At 43.1% G+C, this 14,443-nt stretch overlaps 1 protein-coding gene across 3 annotated transcripts in view; it reads right to left on the bottom strand.

Moving 5' to 3' along the window:
* DSTYK (dual serine/threonine and tyrosine protein kinase) overlaps positions 1 to 14,443 on the bottom strand; it is a 70,875-nt gene that overhangs the window by 19,746 nt on the left and 36,686 nt on the right. For all 3 annotated transcript variants that reach the window (XM_003893231.5, XM_017950234.3, XM_017950233.3), the window contains exons 3-6: positions 6,641 to 7,310; positions 1,777 to 2,009; positions 984 to 1,067; positions 98 to 274 (exon numbers count right to left, since the gene is read on the bottom strand). In XM_003893231.5, coding sequence (XP_003893280.2) covers positions 98 to 274; positions 984 to 1,067; positions 1,777 to 2,009; positions 6,641 to 7,310 — 1,164 coding nt within the window. The remainder of the gene's footprint in view (positions 1 to 97; positions 275 to 983; positions 1,068 to 1,776; positions 2,010 to 6,640; positions 7,311 to 14,443) is intronic.

Below are 14,443 nucleotides of genomic sequence, written 5' to 3'. Positions count from 1 at the left end.
ACACATATACACACGAAGAACAGAGAGCAAAATATTCCCATCTGGATGAGGCTCTTCTCTGCTTGATCCAGTTATAGCTCCTTTCCTACATACCAACCTGCCGCAAAGAGGCTGCAAAAGCCTCGTGGGAACTATTGAGCCGAGTCCGGAATTGGCTGCAAATGCTCTTGGCCAATTTGGAGGCGCTGAGGCTCTCAATGGCTTCCTGGGCCACCTTCCTCTTCCATTCCAGAGTGATGGCAGGTGGGCTCACCCATGTGATGCGCTGGATGATCTACCAGGATGAGGACAGCGAGATCACCGAAGAATGAGAGACAAGAACCACTACAAAGATCCAGTGTCCTTCCTTTTCTGGGTTACCCATTCAATAGGAGCAGGCTCATAAGATGGGAGCCATATGAAGTCTAAAGTGCCTTTCCAATTCCATCTACCTCAAAATCAGGTCCTAGCCCAAAGAAAGCATCAAAGAACACCAGGCCTAGTTTACATGCTCACAAACCCTCAATATATTACATTCAGTGCCAGGGAGTGCCTGATAATCTTTCTGAAGTCAGTAAATAACTCTACCTAAGAGCCAGATCAAATTCCAGAACAGAAACCACATTCACAGCCTCCGGCAACAACAAAGCCTAGTTCTGAGAAAAGATTTAGGCTGGGAAAAAGAAATATGAAGAAGCTAGTGTGGTAGAGTCTTGCGGCTCCATGAAATATCATTTATCTTTTTTTTCTATTTTTCCATTGTTCACAAAGAACACCCAACATAAAAATCATTTAAACCCAAAACTTCTGAGAGTTCAAGGTAACAATGTTAATAATTATTTGAGAATAGGCATAAATCAGAATTCTCCCAGGCAGACAAACCAGAACAAATGGCCATCCTGCCTTAACAGAAGATCCTAGATATCTGTTTCCTATTGGGATCACTAGGTTTCATTTGAGCCAACTAGGGGCTTAGAAATCTTGCTCTAAGTAATAATCCCTACCTGCTTGATTTGCTCCCACAGCATCCTTGTAACTGACGACCCTGAGTGAAACGTGACTTCAACATGATAGGCAGCATTTAAGATCTGAAAGAGACACCGCCAAAGAAAACATGCCCTCAGTACTGTGGCTATTTCAAAAATGCAATAAATGATATTTATTTCAAGAATACAGTCCAGACTCAGGGTTTCCAAATTTATCCCTCAATATATATGCAGAGTCAACTTAAGCTGATTATTTATTTTGTGACTAACTATCTAGCCCCTTCTACCTCATCTTTATATTCATCAACTTTTTTTTTTTTTAAAGACAGAGTTTCACTTTTGTCACCCAGGCTGGAGTGCAATGGCGCGATCTTGCTCAGCGAAACCTCCGCCTCCCAGGTTCAAGCAATCCTCCTGCCTCAGCCTCCCAAGTAGCTGGGATTACAGGCATGCACCGCCATGCTGGGCTAATTTTGTTTTTTTTAGTAGAGATGGGGTTTCTCCATGTTGGTCAGGTTGGTCTCGAACTCCCAACCTCAGGTGATCCACCCGCCTCAGCCTCCCAGAGTGCTGGAATCATAGGCATGAGTCACTGTGCCTGGCCTATATTCGTCAACTTAACTGCAATTTTACAGCTCACCAACATCTCCTACAGGCAGTGGTCATGTGACAGGAAAACAAAATAAAATTCAAACAAGATTCTCAAGAAGCTGAAAGGGAAATTCTTGCCTAACTTGAAGCGTGGGTTTGTGCAGATTGTTTCATGTGCTATCTATGACACGATGTCTTAAAAAAATCATTCTTTTTCTACCTGTTTGAGATAATTACTGGTGATGTGAACTGAGACATCCTGAGACTTCTCCAGGCTCTGCAGACATCGTTCCAGGGTTCCGACGAAGCTCTCCCTCAGGTAATCCACTGAGCTGATCAGCTTATTAGCCACTGCCTGATTTAGTCGGGAGATGATGAGTTCCTGGATCTGTCGGATGCAGCATTTGATCTCTCTGGTGCCCACTGGTTCTCCATTCTCAGGGACAATGACATCTATGGAGGCAGAGAAATAAGCTAATGAGTTGTGAGGAAGAAGGGGCAGACACACCAAATAAACTCATCTCCCAAATTGGAATCATGGAACTACCGTGATGATGATGGCTGCAAAAAGACATGACTCGTTGATGAAGTCTGACTCTCACAATGATCAGGGGTCACATAACCCTCAACTACTTAAGCCAGCTAAGATCCTGAGAAGAAGCAATTAAGGCCAGGTGCAGTGACTCATGCCTATAATTCCAGCACTTTGGGAGGCCGAGGCAGGAGGATTGCTTGAGCCCAGGAGTTCAAGATGAGCTTGGGTAACACAGTGAGACCTCATCTCTACAAAAAGTAAAAAGATGAGGCAGGCGGGAGGATAGCTTGAACCTAGGAGGTAGAGGCTACAATAAGCTGTGATTGTGCCACTGCACTCCAGCCTGGGTGATGGGAGTGAGACCTTGTCTCAAAAAAAAAAAAAAAAAAAAGAAGCAATTAAGTCTAGAATGAGACTGTGGATTTTGTTAGCTTTTACGTCACATTTATAGGAAGGGAGGAACAACATTTATAAGTGCAAACTATTTGAAAGGCACTAAAATAAGGATTTTACACATGTAATCTAATTTCATCTTCACAATAACTTTGTTAGATGGTTATTATAGATCAAGAAACAGCCTCAAAGAGAGAACAAAGTAGACATGGGAAGGGGATAGTACAGTTAGTTAGGAAGTAATAGTCAGCATTTGAACCCAGTGCTCATTCCAAATCCTATGATCTCTGCAAAATTTCACACTCCCTAGCATATTAATGAGAAAAATCCAAGAGTCGGGAATTTTATTCTATGTTTTGTTTTGTTGTTTTGAGACTGAGTTTAGCTTTATCGCCCAGGCTGGAGTGCAGTGGCACGATCTCGGCTCGCTGCAATCTCCGCCTCCTGGGTTCAAGTGATTCTTGTGCCTTAGCCTCCCAAGTACCTGGGATTACAGATGCCCACCACCACGCCCGGCTAAGTTTTGTATTTTTAGTAGAGATGGGGGTTTCACCATGTTGGCCAGGCTGGTCTTGAACTCCTGACCTCAGGTGATCCGCTCACCTTGGCCTCCCAAAGTGCTGAGATTACAGGCGTGTGCCACTGCGCCCGGCCAGGAATTTTATTCTAATCAATTACTAGATAAATAAAAAGTAAAACTCAATTGTCCCCACCATGCTACACTATCTCTTAGGATTAGAACATCTATTAATATTGTAAATCAGAAGACAGAAGAGTTTAAGAGAAGTCAAACTACTTGTAAAAAAGATGTGCTCCTAAGAAGGCACTCTCATGTCTACCGGTGGAAATTTAAATTGGTGCCACTTCTTCAGAGGAAATTTGGCAACATCTATTAAAATGTTCAACCAACCAAGAAAAATCTACATATCCTTTGATCTAATTATTTTGCTTCTAGGAATTCTTTTTGTTGAAATACACCCTTACAAGTCCCAAGACATATATGTACAATGTACAATGATGATTAATGCAGTACAGTTTGTATTAGCGAAAGAGAAAATAAAAAATAAAAAATAAACAGATAAGCCTGGCCAACATGGTGAAACCCTGTCTCTACTAAAAATACAAAAATTAGCCGAGTGTAGTGGCGCACACCTTTAGACCCAGCTACTAGGGAGGCTGAGGTGGGAGGATTCCTTGAATCCGGGAGGCGGAGGTTGCAGTGAGACTAGATTAGGCCTCCGCACTCCAGCCTGGGCGACAGAACAAGACCTTCTATCAAAAAAAAAAAAAAAAAAAAAATTAAAAAACAAAAACAAACAGCTTAAATGTCCATCAATGAGAGAATAGTTCAATAAATTCAGGCATATCCATTAGAAGAAGACAAATTTGTATGAATATTTATAGAATGCCCTCTAAGACACATACTAAATGAAAAAGACAAGTGCAGAAGAACATATGGAGAAGAACTGGGTGGCTGGGGGATGGTGTCTTTATAACTCTGAATTAAGTACCATACATATAGGTTTTATCTTCAAAATAAATTTTATAAAGTGTGAATATCAAGATACCTAGCACATATGCATTGTCTTTATTTAAAAACAAACAGTAATAGTAATCTGGCTCCACGTTGGGCGTGATGGCTTATACCTATAATCCTAGCACTTTGTGGGGGCTGAGGTGGGAGGATCGCTACAGGCCTGGGCAATATAGCAAGACCTCGTCTCTACAGAAAAAAAAAAAAAAAAAATATGGCTCCATAGGATATGTGCTAGCTTGCTTCTAAATCTTCTTATTGTTTCAAGGATACCCAGAAAGCACTTAGAACAAGGTAAGAACAATCGAATACTTTACTGTCTGCCCAACCTAGCTGTCCTGACCTCCCTTCATTCTGTGTAACATGATGCTGGCAGTGATGCTTTGTTGTCTTTAATCAAATATTAAGAAGACTTCCTAAGATTTCCACTGCAAGTAACACTTCTCAACAACTCCTCTCTGTAGTGGGGAATTCACCAAAGAGGTATCTCCGTTCATCTTTAGAATGACTATAAGAAATCAGGCAACCTATGCTTGCTAAAGTCAATCATACTTCCTTTGTATTTATAAGTGTAACTTAAACTAGATACCATCATTCACACACTCATTGATTCTCCAAATATGTACTGTATAAAAGAGTCTGTGTTATTTGCTGCAAGGAATATGATGATGAATAAGACCCAGATCCTATCCTCCTTCAACTCTAGGATTTTAGGAAGTAGTCAGCAGTATATAAATAACTATAATAAAAGGTAGAAAGTGAAATATGCCAGAAATAAGTTACAGATGGAATGCTATGGGATTTCAAATGACTGCAATTGTTATTAGCTAAGAAAATTAAAGCAGGGCTAGGTGTGGTGGCTCATGCCTATAATCCCAGCACCTTTTGGGAGGCTGAGGTGGGAGGATTGCTTGAGCCCAGGAGTTCAAGACCAACTTGGCCAACATGGTGAAACTCCTGTCTTTAAAAAAATATAAAAAATTAGCTGGTGTGGTGGCATGTGCCTGTAGTCCCAGGTATGCAGGGGGCTGAGGCAGGAGGATTGTTTAAGCCCAGGAGATTGAGGCTGCAGTGAGCCACGACTGCACTACTGCACTCCAGTCTGGATGGCAGAGCAAGAAGCTGTCCCAAAAATAAAAAATAAAAAATAAGAAGGAGAAAATTAAAGAAGACTTCATGAAAAATGGCATTTGGGAGACAGGCCCTGATGGGTAGGTAGGATCTGGAAGTTCACAGACAAATCAAAGACATTCCAGGTTTAAGGCAGGGTGTTATCAAAGAAAAAGTAAAGGGAGCGTACGGAGGACAGAAAGAAGTTAAGACCAATTGACATAGAAAATACAGGAAAGTGCACAGTGAGGAAATAAGACTGGAAAAGTCGGTAAGGGCTAGGCTTTGGGAGGTCTTTAATACTAGGTGCAGGAGTTAAACTTAGTCTGTAGAAATAGGGAGCCAGTAAAGGTGAACTGGAGAAAGAAGTCAGGGAGATCAGTTAGATAACAATAGTTCAGTTAGACTTAAGGAGACAGAATAGAAAAGCACAGGTAGGTATCGAATATGCAAGAAGATTAATCACAGCCAGGCGTGGTGGCTCACGACACCCAACACTTTGGGAGGCCAAGGTGGGCGGATTACGAGGTCAAGAGATCAAGACTGTCCTGGCCAACATGATGAAACCCTGTCTCTACTAAAATACAAAAAAAATTTAGCCAGGCATAGTGGTGCATGCCTGTAATCCCAGTTACTTGGGAGGCTGAGGCAGGGGAATTGCTTGAACCCAGGAGGTGGAGGTTGCAGTGAACCGAGATCGCACTGCTGCACTCCAGCCTGAGCGACAGAGCGAGACTGCGTCTCAAAAAAAAAAAAAAAAAAAAAAAAAACTGATGCTGGGTCCCATATCAGAAATCCTGAGTAAGTCTGCAGTGATCTTTAGTGGTCTTGAGCATCTGTATTTTCAGAAAGCCTCCCAAGGGATTAGGATACCCACAACTGAGACTCTAAAGGGTAATCTGTAAACCATCATTTTAATCTTGCAAGGAGGTTTATACAGAAGTCAGTATACAAAATCAGCAGCATCTCAGACACCCAAAGACCTGACCAATCACTTTCACCCAATTTTGTTAGTAGCCATTTGTGAAGAATAGGACTATCAAAAGGCTAAAATCACAACTTTGGGAAATCCTCCTGATTTGGGCTTCAGAAGCAGCCTGAAAGGAAATGAGACCATGAGACAAAATGAACCAATAAAGAGGCATGAGCTATACTGCAGGAGCAAAGGTTAAAGCACAATTTACTAACATTCTCCAAGCAGCTCTTCTCCAGCTCCATTAGGAGTTGAGGGGGTACAGGCAGAAAGTGGAGATGAGGGAGCTATTAGGATGAATTTACCAAAAGTTGAGCTAATGTTCTTGGGAAGGAATGAGGGTGGAATCTTCCACGATGATCTTTGAGAGCAAGAGAGGCCACCTTGGCTAAATAGTGGGCTCCAGCTGGTAACAGTGGGGTGCATGAAGTTACCCTGAGATTCCTTCAACCTGAAGAATTAACGTTCTTAATTTCCGGCTAGAAAATGGTTAGAGACTCTTTGCATGCCAGCACCCCAGCAAGCTCTCTGGGACCTACCTTTAAACTCCATGTTAGCAGCATCATCCAGAAGTTCCTCCTTCATGGTATTAAGTGTCTCAACAATCATATCCTTCATTTCCTCCTGCTTTCGGTTGGCAATATTCATCAATGATTCGTACAACTCATTCTCCTTTTTTCGAGTATATTCCAGACGTTTGGGAGTGATCTGCAGGTCCCGCTGCATGTCAAATGCCTGGTTAATAAAGATGTCAAGGCAGTGGCAATGCACCAGGTTCAGGGCCTTGGCTGCGTCCACCAGGCGAGTCTGTAACACCTGGTGAGAAAATGTGCTCAAGTGTCTCAGCTTTTCACTCTGTTCTACCAATACGCTCTGAGCTTTAGTATCCTGGCCAGGAGTCCCGCAGTTCCAGTGACTGCTGCTCAGATAGCCCAGGTCAATTAGCTGGCGATAAAGCAGTGATCTTTCACTCTCCGTTCTCCTGGTTGAGGAGTCTGTTATCTCTGAGCCCAGTTTCGACACTTTGAAAAAGAATACAGGAAAGGAGAAATACTTTCGGATTTCCTGAAGCTCTTGCTCATCCCTCTCAGAGAGTTCATCTTTGTGGAGTGCATAGGTTATCACAGGCAAGAAATCATTCACCAAGTCACCCAGAACATCCACTGTGGGCCGGAGGCCTTGGCATGGTGCTACCACAACGTCCACTTCCTGGAAGGGGAAGGGGGTCATATCAGCACCTTAGGTCAGAACCAATACTTGCCTCCCCAAAGTCCCACACTGAGACCAAAATCCTGATCTACAGTGGAACAATACTTCGGTACCCCAGCCATTGATCCACCTCCTTCCTCGGTTACCAACACTCCCTGGTGCAGCCTATGAAGGCAGGCACTCATCTAGAGAGAGTGAAAAAACAAAGAAGTAGAAAGGATGGCAACCCCTTTCGCCATCAGATTAAAAAAAAATTTTGGTCTCTGCCTTCCTTTATTGCTTAGACATTCCCACCGATTCCCTCTGATGAAAAATTAAGACAAATAATGGAAGAAAAAGGAATTGCAATGGAATCTATGAGACTGGGAGTGAGTCGACCTGGCGCACTCCTCCCCCTCTTGCTCTCCTCTGATGCCTCCATCTCTGCCATTCTGACCTGGCTAACTCCTAAGCATCCTTTAAGTCTCGATGTATATGTTATGACATATCCTTATAGAGCCTTTCCTATCACACAGTCCCAACCAAGCACACTTTACTTCCCTTTTCTTAAGGTTCAACATATTTATAATCCACTTATTTAAAGCTCTTCTTTCCCCCATCGGTCTGTAAACTCTTTGAGGGCAGGGACTGGGTCTATTTTGCTTACCTTTGTAGCTCCAGTGCCTAGCATGTGGTAAGTCCTAAATACTGTTGAATCAATCAATTAAGTAGGAAACTAAAAGCCAGGTTCACCAAACACTATTAATGTCCTATTCTGAGTCTGTAGGTATCCCAAAGTCTTAGCCACCTAAGTCTAAGTAATACCTTTAGGAATATGATCACTTGGTAAGGCAGAGACCAAGGTTTGCCTATCCAATATCTAGTCTCCATGTTATAGGGGAAGGCAATGTCCTTTACAGATACGGGTGTCCAATAAGTGGGTGGGGTTTCCAGGAAAGCCCTTTAGTGTACAGGGGGTGGATTCTACCAGGAAATATGCCCTTTGGCCTTGTCCTTTTTCCTGCTTGGAGCACAGATGTGACAGCTAGAACAGCAGTCATCACTCAGCAGCCCTAACACAAACCTGAGGGTGGAAGCCAGCACTAAAGATGATGACACCAAAAGAAAGAGGGAGCCTAGGTCTCTGGTGATCACAGAACTGCCACACCAGCTCTCAGTTACCTAGCTTCAGACTTCTTTTATGTAAGGCAAAAAAACAAACACCCAAAAACTCTACCTTTAAGTTCCTGAGTTTTGGTTTTTTTGTTTTGTTTTTTTGATGATCTGTTACACACAATTGAACCTAATCCTAACTGAAATACCCAAGTTGCTAAAGTGAGTTTCGAGAATGATCTTGAGGCCAGGCACAGTGGCTCACACCTGTAATCCCAGCCCTTTGGGAGGCCAAGGCAGGGGGATCGCTTGAGGTCAGGAGTTTGAGATCAGCCCTGCCAACATGGCAAAACCCCATCTCTACTAAAAATACAAAAATTAGCTGGGTGTGGTGGTAGGCACCTGTAGTCCCAGCTACTCCAGAGACTGAGGCAGGAGAACAGCTTGAACCCGGGAGGCGGAGGTTGCAGTGAGCTGAGATCACCCCACTGCACTCCAGCTTGGGCGACAAACCAAGACTCTGTCTCAATTAAAAAAAAAAAAAAGAATGATCTTTGAGGTTTAGAAACAAACCTTCCACAGGTCCTTTGCCTAGTCTGCACTTTCCACTTTGTGTTCTACTTCTTTCCCATGAAGGTTCCAAACACACAAGAGCGTATGTCCATCTACTGCATTTCAATCCATTGCATAGGTTGTTCCTCTGTGTCTCTGACATTGTCTAGTTTGCCTGGCATTCCAGGTGTAAACTGTTAACTAGGGACTCACACATATTAATATATTACCATTGTAGGTACATAGACTCCTGATGTCTTCAAGGGTCTGCAAACTCAGAATCAATCCTCCACAGAATTCTAGCATATTTTAGAGTTATAAAAGAACTCAACACAAATATGCTCAAGTTTGTGCCCTTAACAGTTATCAGATGTTGAATATTTACTTTATTTGAACTCTAAAAGATACACAATTTTGTTTCTTTCAGATGAATATACTGTTTTTATTTCTTACCCTATTTGAGCAGTAGGTTTATTGATTGAGTGATTGAGACGGAGTCTCAGTCTGTCGCCCATACTGGAGTGCAATGGCACGATCTCGGCTCACTGCAACCTCTGCCTCCTGGGTTCAAGCGATTCTCCTGCCTCAGCCTCCCAAGTAGCTGGGATTACAGGCACACACCACCACGCCAGGCTAATTTTTGTGTTTTTAGTAGAGATGGGGTTTCACCATGTTGGCCAGGCTGGTCTTGAACTGCTGACCTCAACTGATCCACCTGCCTCAGACTCCCAAAGTGCTGGGATTACAGGTGTGAGCCACCACACCCAGCATGAGCAGTAGGTCTTTTTGATAAGTTTTTGTTTGTTTGTTTGTTTGTTTGTTTGAGACAAGGTCTCGTGCTATTGCCCAGCCTGCAGTACAGCAATAAAGGTTCACTGCAGTCTCAACCTCCCAGGCGCAAGTGATCCGCCCATCTCAGCCTCCCGAGTAGCTGATACTACAGGTGTGAGCCACTACGCCCAGCTAATTGTCATTCTTTTTTGGCTTTTTTTTTTTTGGTAGAGATGGGGTTTTGCCATGTTGCCCAGGTTGATCTTGAACTTCTGAGCTCAAACGATCTGTGCCTCGACCTCCCAAACTGCTGAGATTACAAGTGTGACCACTGTGCCCAGCCTTGTTTGAGTTTTTAAAATCTTCTTTATTCCCAACAAAGCACAAATATCTCACCTTCTTTTCTCACAAAGAACTGTGCTATTTTCTCAGGCAGGTCACATAACTTTAATTTGCCTGGCCACTTTGAACTCCCTAAAGCTCAAAGTGCTTTTAGCATCTCACCATTTGTCATTTTAGCAAACACTACATAAGTCAATCTACTCTTCATCCAACCGAAGCCAAGAAGAAATTTGCTGTTTCATCTGTGTCTCAAGTTGCATGGACTGTTTTCTGGCTGGAAGACTAGTCTGATACTCATCTTGCTATTCAAAACAAACCCCTTTTCACTACCCTGAGTCACACATGCTACAGTATGAATCATTTCAGTGAAGCATATTCAAAAAGTTGGTAAGAAATTTTAAGGTTTAAAATAGAACATACAACTGCATAAATGACAACATTATAATCACATATAACAATGAGATAAAGACCAAAAAGAATCCCAAGAAAGGAAAACAGTTACATTAGGCTGGGTGTGGTGGCTCACACTTGTAATTCCAGCACTTTGGGAGGCTGGGGTGGGCAGATCGTTTGAGGTCAGGAGTTCAAGACTAGCCTGGCCAACATGGAGGACCCCGTTTCTACTGAAAATACAAAAATTAGCTTGACATGGTGGTGCAAACCTATAATTCCAGCTACTCTGGAGGCTGAGGCAAGAGAATTGCTTGAACCCAAGAGACAGAGGCTGCAGTGAACTGAGATCACACCATGCACTCCAGCTTGGGTGACAGAGTAAGACTCTGTCTCAAAAAAAAACAAAGAAAAGAAAAAAAGAAAAGAAAACAGTTACATTAAAGCAAAAATTATAGGTGCAAATGTTTTTTATATTACAAAGCTGCCCTAAATACGTATTTTTTAAAAGACATAAATCAACCAATCAAACTTATGAAAGGAAAGCCTAAATATTCAAAACCAAAGTACTGTTTAGAAATTTCAGGAAGAATTTTGTTTGCTTGTTTTTTCTGATGGATTATCTCAAAATTCTAGAATAAATTTTCAGGTTTTCCTCAAAGGACCATTTTGTGTGCACGACAGAAACATCAGCCAAAGCTACCACGTCCATTTGTAAGACCAATACGGTTGGGTGTTTTTTGTTTTTTGTTTTTTGTTTTTGAGATGGAGTTTCACTCATCACCCAGGCTGGAGTGCAGTGGTGTGATCTCGGCTCACTGCAACCTCTGCCTCCTGGGTTCAAGTGATTCTCCTGCCTCAGCCTCCTGAGTAGCTGGGATTACAGGCATGTGCTACCACGCCCAGCTAATTTTTGTATTTTTTAGTAGAGATGGGTTTCGCCATGTTAGCCAGGCTGGTCTTAAACTCCTGACCTCAGGTGATCCACCCGCCCCAGCCTCCCAAAGTGCTGGGATCATAGGCGTGAGCCACTGCACCTGGCCCAATACTGTTTTTAAGAGACCAGTTGACTTTATTTGCTCGTCGGTGTAAATTCATTATTAAAGAAATGGATTTTGGAAGCCAGGCACAGTGGCTTGTGCCTGTAATCCCAGCACTCTTGGGAGGCTGAGGTGGGCAGATTGCTTGAGGCCAGGAGTTCGAGACCAGCTTGGCCAACATGGCCAAAACCAGTCTCTATTAAAAATACAAAAATTAGGCTGGGCACGGTGGCTCACGCCTGTAATCCCAGCACTTTGGGAGGCTGAGGCAGGTGGATCACAATGTCAGGAGTTCAAGATTAGCCTGGCCAATATGGTGAAACCCTGTCTCTACTAAAAACACAAAAATTAGCTGGGCGTGGTGGCATAAGCCTATAGTCCCAGCTACTCAGGAGGCTGAGGCTGAGGCAGAAGAATCACTTGAACCCGGGAGGCAGAGGTTACAGTGAGCTGAGATCACACCATTGCACTCCAGCCTGGGTGACAGAGTGAGACTCTGTCTCAAAATAAATAAATAAATAAATAATTAGCTGGGCATAGTGGCACATGCCTGTAATCTCAGCTACTCGGGAGGCTGAGGAATGAGAATCACTTGAACCCAGGAGGCGGAGGTTGCAGTGAGCTGAGATCACGTCACTGCACTCTAGCCTGGGCAACAGAGTGAGACACTGTCTAAAATAATAATAATAATAATAATAATAATAATAAAAGATTTTGGGCTTTATTTTTATTTTTAATTTTTCTTTTTTTTTGAGACGGAGTTTCACTCTTGTTGCCCAGGCTGGAGTGCAATGGCACAATCTTGGCTCACTGCAACCTCCGCCTCCCAGGTTCAAGTGATTCTCCTGCCTCAGCCTCCCAAGTAGTGGGGTTAACAGGCATGCACCACCACGCTGGGCTAATTTTGTTGTTTTAGTAGAGATGGGGTTTCTCCATGTTGGTCAGGCTGGTCTCAAACTCCCAACCTGAGGTGATCTGCTCACCTTGGCCTCCCAAAGTGCTGGGATTACAGGCATCAGCCACTGTGCCCGGCCATGGATTTCGGGCTTTCTAATGGTAGAGTATGGCCTGATATATTGGCACCCAGAAAGAAGCTGCCCATTTCTAAATATACCTTGTACTAAACAACAATGGATAGAAAACAGGTATTATGCTCTCTCTTCTCCCTTCCCCAGTTGACTAACGTATGCAGGTGGTGTCACTGCTCTGAGTATCATGACAGTCAGAAGATAGGCAAAGAGCTGCTGGCAGAGACCCTGGCAGCAGTACAAATTAGGCTGGAATGTGATATGCGATTCTGCAATACTCACAGTTAAGGGATGACTCATGCCTGACGGTTATAAACAAAAAAGGAAGCCAACACTGTCTCCTGGAGACAGGGAGTGAAAAAATAAAAATTAATATAAAGAGGATGAGCCAGAGCTGTTATGGGTCTTAGTATGGCCACCTGAGAGGGAAGTCTGACCTCAGACTGTTTCATGGATGGCTATATCCCTTCTTAGCACCTAGAACAGTGTCTGGCACTTAGTAAGCATCCAATAAATAAACATGGAATGAATTAATGAAGAAATGATGCTCAAAACCACTTTCAAAATATGTAAAATCTTCTATCTTTCAACTCTCATCCCACACATTTTATCCCACACATTTATCTGAAATCGTATTTGCCTCTACTCCAAGAATAAAGCAACGAGTAAGCATTTTGCTCCTAACTCAATCAAGTAAAAAGAATCTCAAGGAATCATGACAGTAACCCATAATTCCCATATTGAGTCACAGTGAATTCCTAAAGAGATCTCTCTTGTAGAATGCATTCTGCATAAATCCATGGAATTTACAGAAGCTGATCTGTTACCACCCATTTTCTTGGTAGGATTAAGAAATGCAATAGAGGCTGGGCGCCGTGGCTCATGCCCGTAATCCCAGCACTTTGGGAGGCCGAGGCGAGTGGATCACCTGAGGTCTGGAGTTCAAGACCAGCCTAACCAACATGGAGAAACCCCGTCTCTACTAAAAATACAAACTTAGCTGGGGTGATGGCGCATGCCTGTAATCCCAGCTACTCGTGAGGCTGAGGCAGGAGAATCACTTGAACCCAGGAGGCAGAGGTTGTGGTAAGCCAAGATCATGCCATTGCACTCCAGCCTGAGCAACAAGAGCAAAATTCCATCTTAAAAAAAAAAAAAAAAAAAGGAAATGCAATAGAAAGGAGCTTGCTACTCTACAAACACCAGAATATACTTCTTTGGTTTTGTTTTGGGTATAAAGTGTAAAATGACACTATTTTATTTTATTTTATTTATTTATTTATTTAATTTATTTTACTTTTTTTTTGAGACAGAGTCTGGCTCTGTCGCCCAGGCTGGAGTGCAGTGGCCAGAGTTCAGCTCACTGCAAGCTCCGCCTCCTGGGCTTACGCCATTCTCCTGCCTCAGCCTCCCAAGTAGCTGGGACTACAGGCGCCCGCCACGTCCCCCGGCTAGTTTTTTGTATTTTTTTTAGTAGAGACGGGGTTTCAACGTGTTAGCCAGGATGGTCTCGATCTCCTGACCTTGTGATCCGCCCATCTCGGCCTCCCAAAGTGCTGGGATTACAGGCTTGAGCCACCGCGCCTGGCCTACTTTATTTATTTTTAAATTTTTTTGTAGAGACAAAGTCTCACTATGTTGCCCAGGCTGGTCTTAAAACTCCTGAGCTCAAGCAATCCTCCTGCCTTGGCATCCCAAAGTGCTAGGATTATAGGCATGTGCCACTGTGCCCAGCCAGTGACGCTATTTTAAATGCCAAGAAGGAATCACTCAATCACTGGAGAAGGCTGACCCCTTCCTAAGAGTACTGACTCTTATAGGTGAAGAATCCCTACTCTGTAGCTCATGGCACATTACTAAAACTCTATTATAACAAAGGATGATTATACTAACTGCTAATTCAAACAGAAAACAGTGG

The sequence above is a fragment of the Papio anubis genome, chromosome 1 (assembly GCF_008728515.1).
Source record: "Papio anubis isolate 15944 chromosome 1, Panubis1.0, whole genome shotgun sequence".
Classification (NCBI taxonomy): Eukaryota; Metazoa; Chordata; class Mammalia; order Primates; family Cercopithecidae; genus Papio; species Papio anubis.
The sequence above is the reverse complement of the archived record's forward strand: the minus strand, read 5'-3'. Positions and strand labels throughout refer to the sequence as shown.